Source organism: Rhinoraja longicauda, chromosome 4 (genome assembly GCF_053455715.1).
Source record: "Rhinoraja longicauda isolate Sanriku21f chromosome 4, sRhiLon1.1, whole genome shotgun sequence".
NCBI classification, from domain to species: Eukaryota; Metazoa; Chordata; class Chondrichthyes; order Rajiformes; family Arhynchobatidae; genus Rhinoraja; species Rhinoraja longicauda.
In genome coordinates, this window is record NC_135956.1 from 27,985,469 (window position 1) to 28,001,009 (window position 15,541).

The following is a 15,541-nucleotide window of genomic DNA, read 5'->3' on the forward strand; positions in this document are numbered from 1 at the left end:
GGACGTCCCGCCCCTCACCCCTCTTCTATTGGCTGAACCGGGCACGGGGGCGGGGCTTTCCGTGACGTACTCCCGCAGCACCTGCGGTTCATTGGTCCTCTCGCCCGTCCATCAACGTCAATCCCAAGGTTTCCGCCAGCAGGTTGGGTTGCGCCCGTATTTGAGCGCGCGCGGCTGCCCGTGACGTCGCTGGTTGATGTGTCCTGGTGTTGGAGGTGAGGAGGGAAGAGGAGCGGCTGGGGGGGGGGGGGGGAGAGTGAGGGTAAGCGTGGGCTCTGAGGCCAAAAGGAGGGGTGCATGGAGAAGTGGTAGAGGGGAAGAGGTAGAGTGGGAAAGGAAAAGCTGTAACGGGGCAGGGAATATGCAGGCGTGCAGCAATGACAGAAGGATAGGAAGTGGGAACAAATTGGGAGGTGAAGGTCATGAGCAATGGAGAGTGAGTAGGCAATAGACTGAGCGGGCCATGAAGTGGGAACACTGGTGGGGAGAGGACTTGGGAAGAACAGTAGGAGTGGGCAATTATTATGGGAAAACCAAGGGTAATACAATTAAGGAAAAAGTAGTAGAGAGGAGTGGGTAATGAAACAGAAAGAACAAAGCAAGCAGTAGTTGTAGAAGAACAGGAGGGAGGATAGGCAAAGGACTGTGGTGGTGATGCAATAGGGGAAAGGCATTGGGACAGAAATGCATGGAGAAGATGGTGTGCAATAACAAGCAAAAGTGTGGGGGGGGGGAGTTAAGGTAGAAGAGGGAGAAAAGGCTGTGGGAGAACAAGGGACCCATGTAAATGGCTCTATAAGGTGAAAGAAACAAGATCAATTGAAGTAGAGTCAAGGGGAAGAACATTTAGGATAGAGGGATGGGAAAGATAAGGGGACAATAAAAATTGGGATGAAGATAGTAGAAGTTGATATATTTTGGAGGTAGGTGAAAGAGAAAAGATCAGTAAAGGGTAAAAAGATTAAGAATGGATATGTAAAGGAAAGATGAAAGAAATGGAATTCCTATTTATTACAATAGCTCCACCTTCAATGCCATAATCCCAACCAAACTCATCTCTAAACTCATGGACGTAGGAGTCAGCGTCCACCTCTGCAGCTGATGCTTGACTTCCTGACCCATTGATGAAAATCAGTGAGGATGGATGACAGAACATCCATGATAATTCTCAACACTGGTGCCTCACAAGGATGCGTTTTCAGTTCCTTACGATACACCCTACATACATGACTGTGCAACCAAATTCTGCTCTGACTTAGTTTACAAGTTTGCAGATTACATCACCATAGTAGACCAGATGTCAAATATTGATGAGATAGAATACAGAGAGCTTAGTAAAACTTGGTGTTATGGTGAAACCTCTTCAACGTTAGCAAGATGAAGCTAGTTATCATCTTCAGTAGATGAGGTGGTGCACATGCTGCAGTCAGCATCAATGGTGCTGTACTAGAGATGGTAGAGAGCTTCAAGTTCAAAGGCATAAATATCAACAATGTTTTGTTGTGAACCATCCACTGTGGAGTTATGGTCAAGAGAGCACAGCAATGCCTCTACCTTCCTAGGAGACGAAGGAAGTTTGTGATGACTCTTACCAACTGCTGCAGATGCATCATAGAAAGCATCCTATTGAGATCTATTACATCTTGGTTTGGCAATAGTTCAGCACAAGACCACAATACATTGCAGAGATGAGACACAAGGTTATAGATGCTAGAATCTTGAACTAAGTGCTGGAGGAATTCAGCAGCATCTAAAGAGGAAAATGAACATGATGTTTTGGGTCAGGAATTTTCAGACTGATGGAGGAAGGGGATGAAAGAGGTGCAGATGGGGAAAAGCATAGCAAATGATAAGAAGGTATAGGTGAGCGAGTGTAATTGGTAGTTGGGTAAAGCAATTGACAAAGGGAGAAAAGGGGTTAGGTATAACTCAAAATTGGAGAATTCAGTATTCATACCTTTGGGCTGTAAATTAGACTGTAAATTACCCAAGTAGAATATGAGATGCTCCTTCAGTTTGGTGTGGTATCACTCTGGCAATGGAGAAGGCCAAGGACAGAAAGGTTGGAATGGGAAGTTTAGCAACTTGAGCTCCTGTGGGCCTTAGTGGATGGTTACCTGGTCTATGCCGAGTCTCGCCAATGTAGTGGAGGTTACGTTAGGGCCACTGAATGCAGTAGACGAGGTTTGAAGAGATGCACGTGAACCTCTGTCTTACCTGGAAGGACTGTTTATGTCCCTAGATGGATGTGTGAGAAGAGATGTAGGAATAGGTGTTACTTCTCCTGCAGTTGTAAGGAAAAGTGCCTGGTGAGTGGGCAGATTGACTGGGGAGGGATGAGTGAACCAAGAAGTTGTAGAGCGAGTGATCTTTATGGAAAGGGTTGGGGACGGGAAGATTTGACTGATGAAGGTGGTGGGAGGGTTGCAGAAAGTTGTGGATGTAACCCAGTCCATCACACAAACCAACCTTCCACCACCTCCCCCCACCCCTAATCAGCTCCATCTAAACCATGCTGCCTCGGGAAAGCAGTCAACATAATCAAGGACCATTTTCATCCTGGTCATTCCCTCCTCTCCCATTGGGCAGAAGATATAAAAGCTTAAAGCACGTTTCACTAGATTCAGAAACTTCTTCTTTCTGCTATTATCAGCCTACTAAATAATCTCAACATAGGATATAATCCCAATATCTCAGCCTACATTGCAGCCCTTCCACTTTTTTAATCTGGACTTTTTCTGTAACTACAATGCTGAAACAATATATGACACTCTGATATTTTTTGTCTTTGTACCACCTGTTGCATTTGTATAATGACTTGATTATACAAGGACAGCATAAAAATAAAAGAGCAGAAGTACAACAAAGCAAAGAAGAGTGGGAAGCCAGAGGATTGGGACTCTTTTAAAGAGCAACAGAAGATGACTAAGAAGGCAATACGGGGAGAAAAGATGAGGTACGAGGGTAAACTAGCCAATAATATAAAGGAGGATAGTAAAAGCTTTTTTAGGTATGTAAAGAGGAAAAAAATAGTCAAGGCAAATGTAGGTCCCTTGAAGACAGAAGCGGGGGAATTTATTATGGGAAACAAGGAAATGGCAGACGAGTTGAACTGGTACTTTGGATCTGTCTTCACTAAGGAAGATACAAGCAATCTCCCAGATGTTCACATTAGGCAGGAAATGGTGTTGGGTAGACTGATGGGACTGAAGGCTGATAAATCCCCAGGGCCTGGTGGTCTGCATCCCAGAGTACTTAAGGAGGTGGCGCTAGAAATTGTGGACGCATTGGTGATCATTTTCCAATGTTCGATAGATTCAGGATCAGTTCCTGTAGATTGGAGGGTAGCTAATGTTGTCCCACTTTTTAAGAAAGGAGAGAGAGAGAAAACGGGAAATTATAGACCAGTTAGTCTGACATCAGTGGTGGGGAAGATGCTGGAGTCAATTATAAAAGACGAAATTGCGGAGCATTTGGATAGTAGTAACAGGATTGTTCCGAGTCAGCATGGATTTACAAAGGGGAAATCATGCTTGATTAATCTTCTGGAATTCTTTGAGGATGTAACCAGGAAAATTGACAGGGGAGAGCCGGTGGATGTGGTGTACCTTGACTTTCAGAAAGCCTTTGACAAGGTTCCACATAGGAGATTAGTGGGCAAAATTAGAGCACATGGTATTGGAGGTAGGGTACTGACATGGATAGAAAATTGGTTAACAGACAGAAAGCAAAGAGTGGGGATAAATGGGTCCCTTTCAGAATGGCAGGCAGTAACTAGTGGGGTACCGCAAGGCTCGGTGCTGGGACCGCAGCTATTTACAATATACATTAATGACTTGGATGAAGGGATTAAAAGTACCATTAGCAAATTTGCAGATGATACAAAGCTGGGTGGTAGTGTGAACTGTGAGGAAGATGCTATGAGGTTGCAGGGTGACTTGGACAGGTTGTGTGAGTGGGCGGATGCATGGCAGATGCAGTTTAATGTGGATAAGTGTGAGGTTATCCACTTTGGTGGTAAGAATAGGAAGGTAGAGTATCATCTGAATGGTGTCAAGTTAGGAACAGGGGACGTACAACGAGATCTGGGTGTCCTAGTGCATCAGTCACTGAAAGGAAGCATGCAGGTACAGCAGGCAGTGAAGAAAGCCAATGGAATGTTGGCCTTCATAACAAGAGGAGTTGAGTATAGGAGCAAAGAGGTCCTGCAGTTTTACAGGGCCCTAGTGAGACCGCACCTGGAGTACTGTGTGCAGTTTTGGTCTCCAAATTTGAGGAAGGATATTCTTGTTATTGAGGGCGTGCAGCGTAGGTTTACTAGGTTAATTCTCGGAATGGCGGGACTATCATATGTTGAAAGACTGGTGCGACTAGGCTTGTATACACTGGAATTTAGAAGGATGAGAGGAGATCTTATCGAAACGTATAAGATTATTAAGGGGTTGGGCACGTTAGAGGCCGGAAACATGTTCCCAATGTTGGGGGAGTCCAGAACAAGGGGCCACAGTTTAAGAATAAGGGGTAGGCCATTTAGAACTGAGATGAGGAAAAACATTTTCAGTCAGAGAGTTGTGAATCTGTGGAATTCTCTGCCTCAGAAGGCAGTGGAGGCCAATTCTCTGAATGCATTTAAGAGAGAGCTGGATAGAGCTCTTAAGGATAGCGGAGTCAGGGGGTATGGGGAGAAGGCAGGAACGGGGTACTGATTGAGAATGATCAGCCATGATCACATTGAATGGCGGTGCTGGCTTGAAGGGCCGAATGGCCTCCTCCTGCACCTATTGTCTTTTGTCTATTGATTGTATTCATATATGTTATGATTTGACTGATTGCATGACAAGAATAAAGCAATATGAATACTTTCTTCTGTTTACTTGTCCCCCTGATAGATCAACTAAGATCAATTCACATTCACTATTCTCTTTCATCAGGTACCACCACCTTTTGAGTCTTTGTCTATTGATTTCCATTCTTTACAGATATGCTCTGTATTCTCTCCATTCTTCTGTATTCTCTGTGGCTTAAAACACATCTGATCTTCAACCTCTTCCTCTCTCAAGGATTCTCTCTTTCTTTCTCCACAGACCACCTGAATATTTTGTACTTTTCATGAAATTCGCAGAATGTTTCCCGGCCCAATTTGTCCTCAAATGAGGAATATTTTTTAAAAATCACTCAACACTGGAAGATTGATCAATTGCATTGCAACCTTTATTGATGACAAATTCGATCAAAATATAATTCAAAATGCCTGGAAATGTGCGAAGGTTAAGAGATGAAGATATTAACCCATGTCTTGAGGTAGGAGAATTGTTAAATGCTAGCAGTCATTATATTTTACCAGGTTTGTTAACGGGTGTCACAGGTATTCACTTTTTATTTAAAGGAAACTGATGCCTCCAGGAAGTGCCTAGAAGCAAATAACTACAACAGAGATATGTGCAGCTATTACTTTCTGAGATATAAAATGTGTAGGAAATTCTGGGTAAGTTGAACTGAAGATCTAACTCCAATCAGAAGACTGAACTTCTAAATGAACATCAGCTACAAATTTGGCTGGTTTCAGTATGATATCGCAAAGCCTGGATTTTCTAATGAAGTTCGCTATCTCTTGGAAATTCTTTCCTGTAACATATCCATTTTCAGGATCTTTTGCTGGAGTTGATTCAGGATTTGCAAAATACTGCTGCATGATCTCAATCCATTACTGTATGAATGAATTATGAATCCATAAATTATGACTTTTGCAACTTTCCCTACTAAATATTGTCCGAGGAATACATCTGTTATTTTAGTTTGTGGTATCTTTAATAAAGGTTGTGGAAATTATTATTTACTTGGAACTTTTTGTCTCCCTTTTTGAAGAATAACATCATGGTGCAAAGAAGAATTAATGGTGTTAGACCTGAAATGCCAACTGCCAATGAAAGAAGAAAGATTTTAGAAGAATACCAGGAGAAGCCCTACTGATTAAACTCCTTCTTAAAAACTGATGAATATGAATTGAATGTAAACTGAAATAATAATGAAATTGTAATTTTATATCTGAATAAAGTTTTTACCAAAAGATTGTAAATAGATCATTAAAGATAACACAATAAAGGAGCACAAAATAGAGTTGATAAAATAGATGCTGTTCTCAGAAAATAGAATCCTAAAACCTGTACTGTCAAGCATGAGTTGTAGGAGCGAAAGGATTGTTGAAGCGTTTTACTTTAATAACACAATGCCATCAATTTAATGGGATTACATTTAAGCGTGACAGGAAGATGCTGCAGGCTACCATTTTTATTTTATCTAAGGCATGTCTTTATTTTGCCAACATAGATCATGTCACTATTGATATTCAAATGTCAGATCTTGCTGCCAGTGGCACACTGCTGTACTGTCAGCTGACTTAGGTAGTAAGTGCAAACTTACCTGTTGTGGATAGGCAGTTGTCTGCTTGAGCCAATCTTCCATGATGCTCTTCATGTAATACGAGGCATTGTGTCATCTAGTGGGCCTGCTGGGCAAAATGTCTCTTGGTAAAACTGGCTGTCGCTGAAATTCAAAAATATTGAATAAAATTTTATTTTTATTTACTTAGTTTGATTCTGAAATAAAGTTTTCAAGCCATTAGCTGAAAACAAAATTCAACTCAAAAGTTTAAAATTAACTAAATGCATCCTTTCTCAGAGCTTTTCTTAATTCAAATTGAGTCACTGTGACCTGGCTCAGGTTCAGCTGGCAGCCTCCCGAGCCCAAGTCCTGCGGAATTACTAAAAGAGTGCAATCCAAGATGGAAAATTGTCAGTGAAAAGCTGCCTGCAAGTTTGGGAGTTTTGCATTTGCTTGGGAATGTTAAACTTGGGAGTACATGGAGATTTGATATACTCGTTCATGGGGGAAAGACATTCCTTGCATTACTGACATTCATTGACCATCCCTAATTATCCCTGAACTAAGTAGGGAGTTGAGAATGATCCACTGCTTTGAGTCCAGAGGGTGAGAATGACCCACTGCTTTGTCCACATAGGCTGAACCAGATGGTAGATTTACTTTCCTAATGGACATTAGTACACCAGGTAAGTTTTAATGCCAAATCAGTAGCTTTATGATTACCATTAATGAGGTGCTTAAAAATTAAATCGTTTTTAAATTTCAGATTTAATCCATTGGAACAATTTAAAAAAACTCCCTGCTATTGTGTGTTCACAATTACAGCTATTGGAATTACTTGACAAGATTCAAGCCATTATTTTTTTAATTTTAAGGTTGAATATTTAACATCTTGTGACTTGACAGATAATGTTTAATGTACAATATTTAAGTTCCCAATATGTTATTGACATTTTTAATGGGTGAAAGCAAAGGTTTTTATCTGGACAGTTTACAATGATCTGCGACATTCTTTGCTCTTTCTTGCGATATGGATTTTTTTTAAGGTCAGTAGCCCTTCTCTAACCCCTCTTGAGAAAGTGGTGGTGAAACTGCTCTTTGGAATAAAACAGAAAATGCTGGAAACACCCAGCTGGTCAGGCAGCAATGGTGGAGGGAGAAACAAATAACATTTTACCTAGGGGAGGGGGGTAAAGAGGCCCTTCATCAGAATTGAACTCTGACTTGATAGATTCGCTGTTCCTTTTTCCACAAATTCTGCCCTACATTTCTTGTTTGCAGATTCCTAGCTTCTGCAGTTTTTTTTACTAAAGGAGGCATTTGGAAATGAAACAATCATGCTCCTTTGATCTGGTTGTCAAGCTACATAACTGTTGGCGTAATTAGTATTCTGACTTGGCCTTTTGGGATCAGGGAGTCACATAGCACAAGTAACAGGCCCTCTCCCAACTCGTACATACCGACCAACATGCCCATCTACACTGATCCCATTTGCCTGCTTTTCACCCATATCCCTCTCAACCTCCAATCAATGTACAATAGGTCTTAAGGAGAAAGAAAGAAACAGATTCTGCAGTTAAGGGATGATTTTGACATAGTTCAAGGTGATATATCTACGGAATTCTATTTATTTTCAGTGGGAGTTTTGGTCTCATTGCGGTGAAGAATTCAAAAGTATATCCCTGGAGTTGGGAATTTAAAGAAAAAGTCCTTAAATATATGGAAAGAAGATTTTGATTGCAAAACGCATTTTCAGGCATTCTGGGATTTATTTATCATTTACATTTTATAGAAAAATTCCAATAATCTGGCATCAGTATTAGAAAATCCTGATGGTCTAGCATCTAGCCACTCAAACATCCAGAGTTTGAGCCAGAGATCCAGAATGAGCTGGGGGTGTGGGATACAGCCACAACCAGGGTGCAGATTGTGGGCTGGTCATGTAGCTGGTGTCCCAGTCAGGATCCAGAACACCTAGGCTCAGGGACATGGCTCGGTTTATGGTTGGAGCCATGGTACTGAGGCTTTGTATATTTATCATCTCTTTAATCTCCCAAGAAAATTTATTATACCACTGTGCAACATGTTAAAAAATAAATGTTTCAGTATTAACCGGAGTGATATCCAAAAGTCTAAAAACTACTCCAACTGCACTGAAGTTGCAATGGTTGACTGTTGAGTTTGACTGTCATAGCCTGGACAGAGGAAGGTGGGTTTGGAGAGCAGAGAGAACTACAGATTATGGCTTTGAATCTAATGTACTATTGCATATGCTTGATATCGCATATAATGCTTGATATTGTTTTTGATCTATGATAAAGGTAACACATCCACAGAAATCCTCCACTGGTATTCTCCAATTTTATGGCTTGTGAAAGTGTTATGCTCTTTAATTTTGAACCTGTTTTCACTCCAAGGTGAAGACAATTTCGACTTTTGTTTCTTTGTATCTTTATTAGCAAATGTCAAAGTTATTTTAAAGAACCCTAAGACCTATCCGATGTTTACATTTTCAGATTTCTAGTTTGATACTAAGAACAAATGTTTTCTCTTAAGTATTGCAAGGTATTGACTGAAATTGTCACAAACTCCTTACCTTAACAGTCGACACTATCCTCCCTCTTTGATCTGTCTAAACTGAACCAGACTGTTTGCAATCTATACATTTTGGAGCTTATATTTTAAGAGATTGCCTATTTTTACCATTGTTATATCACCTATCTCTACATTGGACCATCTGCTACTGAAGCCCCCATTAATATTTTCTTGCCTCTAAATTGCTTTTTTCAACACATTTTATCTTAAGATTTCAAGATCAATTTACAGTCACATGTACCAATTAAGGTACAGTGAAATCTGAGTTACCACACAGCCATACTAAGTGAAAAGCAACAAGACACACAGCCACATAAAATAAAATTTAACATAAACATCCACCACAGTGGATTCCACATTCCTCACTGTGATGGAAGGTAATAAAGTTCAATCATTTTCCTCTTTGTTCTCCCGTGGTCGGGGCTGTTGAACCATCCGCAGTCGGGGGCCCCGATCAAAGCCCCCACAGCCGAAGGTCCGAAGCCCTCGCGTCGGGATGATCGAAACTCTCGCGCCGGGACAGTTGAAACTCTCAACTGAGCAGGGAGCTCCCGAGTCAGCCTCTTCTTACCAGAGACTGCGGGCTTCATGATGTTAAAGTCCACAGGCCCCGCTGTTGGCTCTCTCCAGTCGATCCCCGGCAAAGGGATCGCAAGCTCCGCGATATTAAAGTCCACGCCGCACCCACGGGCAGGAAAAGCCGCCAACTCCTCGATGTTAGGCCGCAGTGGGGACGGAGATACGATACGGGGAAAAAATCACATATCCGTCGAGGTAAGAGATTGAAAAAAGTTTCCCCCGACTCCCCCCCCCCCACTTAAAACAAACCAAGGAACACTAAAACATACTTTTAACACATACTTAAAATAACAAAAACAGAAGAAAGGACAAACTGTTGGCGAGGCAGCCATTGCTGGTGGTGCCACCCTGTGGAAGGTCAATGAAAATGCATTGATATAGAGATGAATGCACAGAATCTTTTTTGCAACAAGGTTGGGGAATCAGAGGGCATAGGTTTAAAGTGCGAGGCAAAATATTTAATGAACTAGAGGGTATAGGTTTAAGGTGAGATGGAAAATGTTGTATGGAGAAATAGTTGAGGCAGATAAAAAACAGCATTTAAAGACATTTGGACATATACAGGGATAGGAAGGGATGAGGGATCAGGACCAAGCATGGGCAAATGGAACTAGTTTAGATGGGACATAATTGGTCAAAATGGACAAGTTGAGCCAAAGGGCTCAGCAAATGCGTTCTTCCAGAACTCTATCATGCATAATAATCTGTGTTAAAGCATGTTCACCTCTCATCCTTGTCCTTGCTGATCTTCTGCACTTATCCAGTTTTTGCTTTTTGATTGTTGCGGAATTTACTTGTTCCATTGTGCCTTCAAATGATCTAGCATTCCCTCCCTTGTATCTTCTGTCTCCTTACCTCTCCATCTCTCATTAAGCTGCCAAATAAAATACAGCTCTGTGGATTTTTTTGTTGTTATCTATCATCTCCTCTTGTTCAGGAACACCTCAAGGCTGTGTGCCTAGCCCCCTGCTCTACTCACTTTATACTCACGACTGTGTAACCGGACACAGTGCGAATTCCATCCTCAAGTTCGCCGATGACACCACCGTTGTTGGACGAATTACAGATGATGATGAGTCAAAGTATAGAAGTTTGATTAACCAATTGACCAAATGATGCCAGCACAACAATCTGGCTCTCAATGTCAGTTAGACCAAGGACCTGATTGAGGACTTTCAAACCTGTCTATATCGACAGGACGATGGTGGAGTCAAAAGCTTCAAATTCTTGGGTGTGCATATTTATGAAGATCTTTTTATTCACAAAATGCTGGAGTAACTCAGCAGGTCAGGCAACATCTCGGGAGAGAAGGAATGGGTGACGTTTCGGGTCGAGACCCTTCTTCAGACTGATGTCAAGGGGGCGGGACAAAGGAAGGATATAGGTGGAGACAGGAAGATAGAGGGAGATCTGGGAAGGAGGAGGGGAAGGGAGGGACAGAGGAGCTATCTGAAGTTGGAGAAGTCGACGTTCATACCACCGGGCTGCAAACTGCCCAGGCGAAATATGAGGTGCTGCTCCTCCAATTTCCGGCGGGCCTCACTATGGCACTGGAGGAGGCCCATGACAGAAAGGTCAGACTGGGAGTGGGAGGGGGAGTTAAAGTGCTTGGCCACCGGGAGATCAGTTTTGTTAATGCGGACCGAGCGCAGGTGTTCAGCGAAGCGATCGCCGAGCCTGCGCTTGGTTTCGCCGATATAAGTAAGTTGACATCTAGAGCAGCGGATGCAATAGATGAGGTTGGAGGAGGTGCAGGTGAACCTCTGTCTCACCTGGAAAGACTGTTTGGGTCCTTGGATGGAGTTGAGGGGGGAGGTAAAGGGACAGGTGTTGCATCTCGTGCGGTTGCAGGGGAAAGTGCCCGGGGTTGGGGTGGTTTGGGTAGGAAGGGACGAGTGGACCAGGGAGTTACGGAGGGAACGGTCTCTGCGGAACGCAGAGAGGGGAGGGGATGGGAAGATATGGCCAGTGGTGGGGTCCCGTTGTAGGTGACGGAAATGTTGGTGGATGATATGTTGGATCCGCTGGCTGGTGGGGTGGAAGGTGAGAACGAGGGGGATCCTGTCCTTGTTGCGAGTGGGGGGAGAGGGAGCAAGAGCGGAGCTGCAGGATGTAGAAGAGACCCTAGTGAGAGCCTCATCTATAATGGCGGAGGGGAAGCCCCGTTTTCTGAAGAACGAGGACATCTCGGAAGCCCTAGTGTGAAACACCTCATCCCGGGTGCAGATGCGGCGTAGACGGAGGAATTGGGAGTAGGGGATAGACTTTTTGCAGGGGACCGGGTGGGAAGAAGTGTAGTCCAGATAGCTGTGCGAGTCGGTGGGTTTGTAGTAAATGTCCGTCACTAGTCTGTCTCCTGTGATGGAGATGGTGAGGTCCAGAAACGGGAGGGAGATGTCAGAGATAGTCCAGGTATATTTAAGGGCAGGATGGAAATTGGAGGTGAAGTGTATGAAGTCAGTGAGCTTGAGGTAGCAGCAAGAGGTAGCACCAATGCAGTCGTCGATGTAGCGGAGGTAGAGTTCGGGGATGGGGCCAGTGTACGTCTGGAACAGGGATTGTTCGACGTACCCGACAAAGAGGCAGGCGTAGCTAGGGCCCATGCGAGTGCCTATAGCTACGCCTCTGGTTTGGAGGAAGTGGGAGGAGTCAAAGGAGAAGTTGTTGAGGGTAAGAACCAGCTCTGCTAGGTTCTTATGAAGATCTTTCCTGGACCCAGCACCCTGATGCAATTATAACGAAAGCACATCAATGCCTCTACTTCCTAAGAATGTTACGGAGATTCGGTATGTCAGAGAGGATTCTCTTGAACTTCTACAGTAGAGCATATTAGCTGGTTGCATCGCGGTCTGGTTCGGCAACTTGAATGCCCAGGAGCGAAGAAGACTGCAAAAAGTTGTGAACACTGCCCAATCCATCACGGGTCTGACCTCCCCACCATCGACGGGATTTACCAAAGTCGCTACCTCAAAAAGGCAGCCAGCATCATCAGAGACCCACACCACCATGGCCACACATTCATTTCACCCCTGCCATTGGGAAGAAGGTATAGGAGCCTGAAAACTGTAACATCCAGATTCAGGAACAGCTTCTTCCTTACAACCATTAGGCTAACAAACACTACAACCTCAAATAAGCTCTGTACTACATAAACAATAAAAGTGCAATAATAGTCTGTTTGTTTTTTATGTGTACGTATATGTGTGCTCATATATACATATATTATATCTGTATGTATGTGAGTATGTGTATATATATACACACACACTGAACTTTCCTTTTACTCGCTTATTATATTGTTCACAGTATACTATGTTTCATATTCTGTTGTGCTGCTGCAAGTAAGAATTTCATTGTTCTATCTGGGATATATGACAATAAAGCATTCTTGACTCTTGACTCTAATCTAATCAAGAAGAGCAAGGTGACATATCTTGATAACGACTGACCAGTAGCACTCACATCATTGTGATGATGTGCTTTGAGCGGTTGGTTATGATGCACATCAACTACTGTCCCTGTAACAACCTGGACCCATTGCAATTCACCCGCCACCACAGCAGATTAATGGCGGAAGTGACATTGCTGGCATTCCACTTTGCACTGGACCACTTGGACAACAAAAACATCAAGCTGTTGTTCCTGACTACAGGTTGATATACCCCTCAAACAAGGGAATGGATATCACTCCATGGGGCCACATGTATGACAAAGGTCCTTTGTTTAAAGTTAGGTGCGAACACTACTGAGTATGAAACCACTGAATGTATGGAAAATTAAGAGTTTTTTCCACAGGTTTTGATTTGTATATTTTTTATTCTGAATAAGGTTTTTATTAATAATAAAAAACGACTACACCGCTGTGTTCGACGCCATCATGTCTAAACTTATCGTCAAACTCAGGAAACTGGGTCTCTTCTCGTCCCTAATACAATTAGATCCTCAACCTTTTACAATCTAATACAATTAGATCCTCAACCTTTTCATTGGCAGATTGCAATCAACACAAATTGGTAACAAACTTTCTCCTCACTATAGACAATAGGTGCAGGAGTAGGCCATTCGGCCCTTCGAGCCAACACCACCATTCAATGTGATCATGGCTGATCATTCTCAATCAGTACCCCGTTCCTGCCTTCTCCCCATATCCCCTGACTCCGCTATCCTTAAGAGCTCTATCTAGCTCTCTCTTGAATGCATTCAGAGATTTGGCCTCCACTGCCTTCTGAGGCAGTGAATTCCACAAATTTACAACTCTCTGACTAAAAAGGTTCTTCCTCATCTCCATTCTAAATGGCCTACCCCTTATTCTTAAACTGTGACCCCTGGTTCTGGACTCCCCCAACATTGGGAACATGTTTTCTGCCTCTAACGTGTCCAACCCCTTAATAATCTTATATGTTTCGATAAGATCCCCTCTCATCCTTCTAAATTCCAGTGTATACAAGTCTAGTCGCTCCAGTCTTTCAACATACGACAGTCCCGCCATTCCGGGAATTAACCTAGTAAACCTACGCTGCGCGCTCTCAATAGCAAGAATATCCTTCCTCCACTAACCATCAACAGAGAACCTCAAGGCAGTGTGCTCAGTCCTCTGCTCCATACTCTCTATATCCATGACTGTGTTGCCAGGCACAACTCAAACATCACTTTTAAATTCATTGACAAAACCACCATTGTTGGATGAATAACTGATACAATGAGTCAGAGTACAGAAGGGAAATTGATTGAATAATGCCAGAACAACAATCTTGGTCTTAACAGTGGCAAGATCAAGGAGTTGATTGTTGACTTCAGGAAGGAAAAGCCGATGATTTATGAAGTTGTCTTCTTCAATGGGATGGTGGTGGAGTGAGCAAACAACTGATGTCTAAGAAGAAAGTAGAAACATTATAGTCTAAAATTGTTAAACTTCATGTTGAACGTGGGAGGCTTTGATCTATCGCAAAAGACAAGGTGCTGTTCTTTGGATTAGTGTGGATGCTGAGAAGTGGGTTTTGCCTGGGAATTAAATGGAGAACTAAAATAATTAGCATTTGAGAAAACTCAGTCACACTTGCTGATGGGATGGGAATGACATGAAAAGCAGGCACTCATTGCAGATGAGATCATACCGTCAATTACAAATACTATAAAATGAACTGAAATTCTTCTAAAAAATATTATTTCACCTGCAAGGAGAGTTGGTGAGTGAGAGAGGCAGGAGAGAAGGCAACTACAATGATTGAATTGTAAAATAGTTATGACAATTGAGACCATCAGAGCGCTTTATCAAATTGTCTCTTCAAATTGATGAAAAAGGGAGGCAACCACAGAATATGATTGGCAACGGCATTATGCAGGATGGCAATGACATACCAATGGTCAATGGTTCATTTTTGTCACATGTTCTGAGGTACAGTGAAATTCTATTTTTATATATAGTTCAGCAAAGCATTACTACAAATAAGAACTATCCTGGATTCAGTCCATTGTTTAGAAATAGTCCACCAACACAATATACAATGGTCGCCAGGTTTGGGTGCCATTTTCGAAGTCCAAGTTGCTTTAAGTGCAGCTGGCAGTACCCAGAAATTCAAGACCCAAGACCCCACCTTGCCTAGCAACTACAGACCCATTTCCAAACTGCCATTCCTGTCAAAAGTCCTTGAAAAGGCAATTCTAAACCAATTAGTGCCCTACCTGCACCAAAACACCATCCTGGAAAGTTTCCAGTCAGGTTTCAAAGCCCACCACAGCACATAGTCTGCCTTGTTGAAGGTACATAACGACCTGCTTCTCGCCATCGACAGTGCAATCCTGCTCCTTCTCGACCTCAGCGCAGCGTTCGATACAGTGGACCACACCATCCTTATTGACCGTCTCCGGTACGCAGTTGGCATTGATGGCACTGCCCTGAACTGGTTCGCTTCGTACCTCAAAGATAGGAGTTTCGCCATCAACATAGGCAGTTATTCCTCTGCTTCAGCTAGCCTCTCCTGCGGAG

General features: G+C 42.9%; 1 protein-coding gene across 3 annotated transcripts; it reads left to right on the plus strand.

Annotated features, from left to right (window-relative positions):
* The first annotated feature begins 143 nt into the window (after window positions 1-143).
* On the plus strand, window positions 144-6,130 carry chchd7 (coiled-coil-helix-coiled-coil-helix domain containing 7). 3 transcript variants are annotated; one of them, XM_078398561.1, is made up of 5 exons: window positions 192-215; window positions 2,832-2,956; window positions 5,085-5,301; window positions 5,387-5,485; window positions 5,866-6,130. In XM_078398561.1, the coding sequence occupies exons 3-5, from the start codon at window positions 5,248-5,250 to the stop codon at window positions 5,968-5,970; spliced, it is 258 nt and encodes an 85-aa protein (XP_078254687.1). In that variant the 5' UTR covers window positions 192-215; window positions 2,832-2,956; window positions 5,085-5,247; the 3' UTR covers window positions 5,971-6,130. The 3 variants fall into 3 exon arrangements, with proteins under 3 accessions (XP_078254686.1, XP_078254687.1, XP_078254688.1); XM_078398562.1 differs by having other exon boundaries at window positions 200-215; window positions 2,837-2,956; XM_078398560.1 differs by lacking the exon at window positions 2,832-2,956 and having other exon boundaries at window positions 144-215.
* The last annotated feature ends 9,411 nt before the right edge of the window (window positions 6,131-15,541 follow it).

Coding starts and splice junctions, on each gene's coding strand:
- chchd7 (XM_078398560.1), top strand. CDS start 5,248: ATGCCTGGAAATGTGCGAAGGTTAAGAGATGAAGATATTAACCCATGT. Junction 5,302..5,386: donor ATATTAACCCATGTCTTGAG/GTAGGAGAATTG, acceptor TTTTATTTAAAG/GAAACTGATGCCTCCAGGAA. Junction 5,486..5,865: donor AAATGTGTAGGAAATTCTGG/GTAAGTTGAACT, acceptor CCCTTTTTGAAG/AATAACATCATGGTGCAAAG.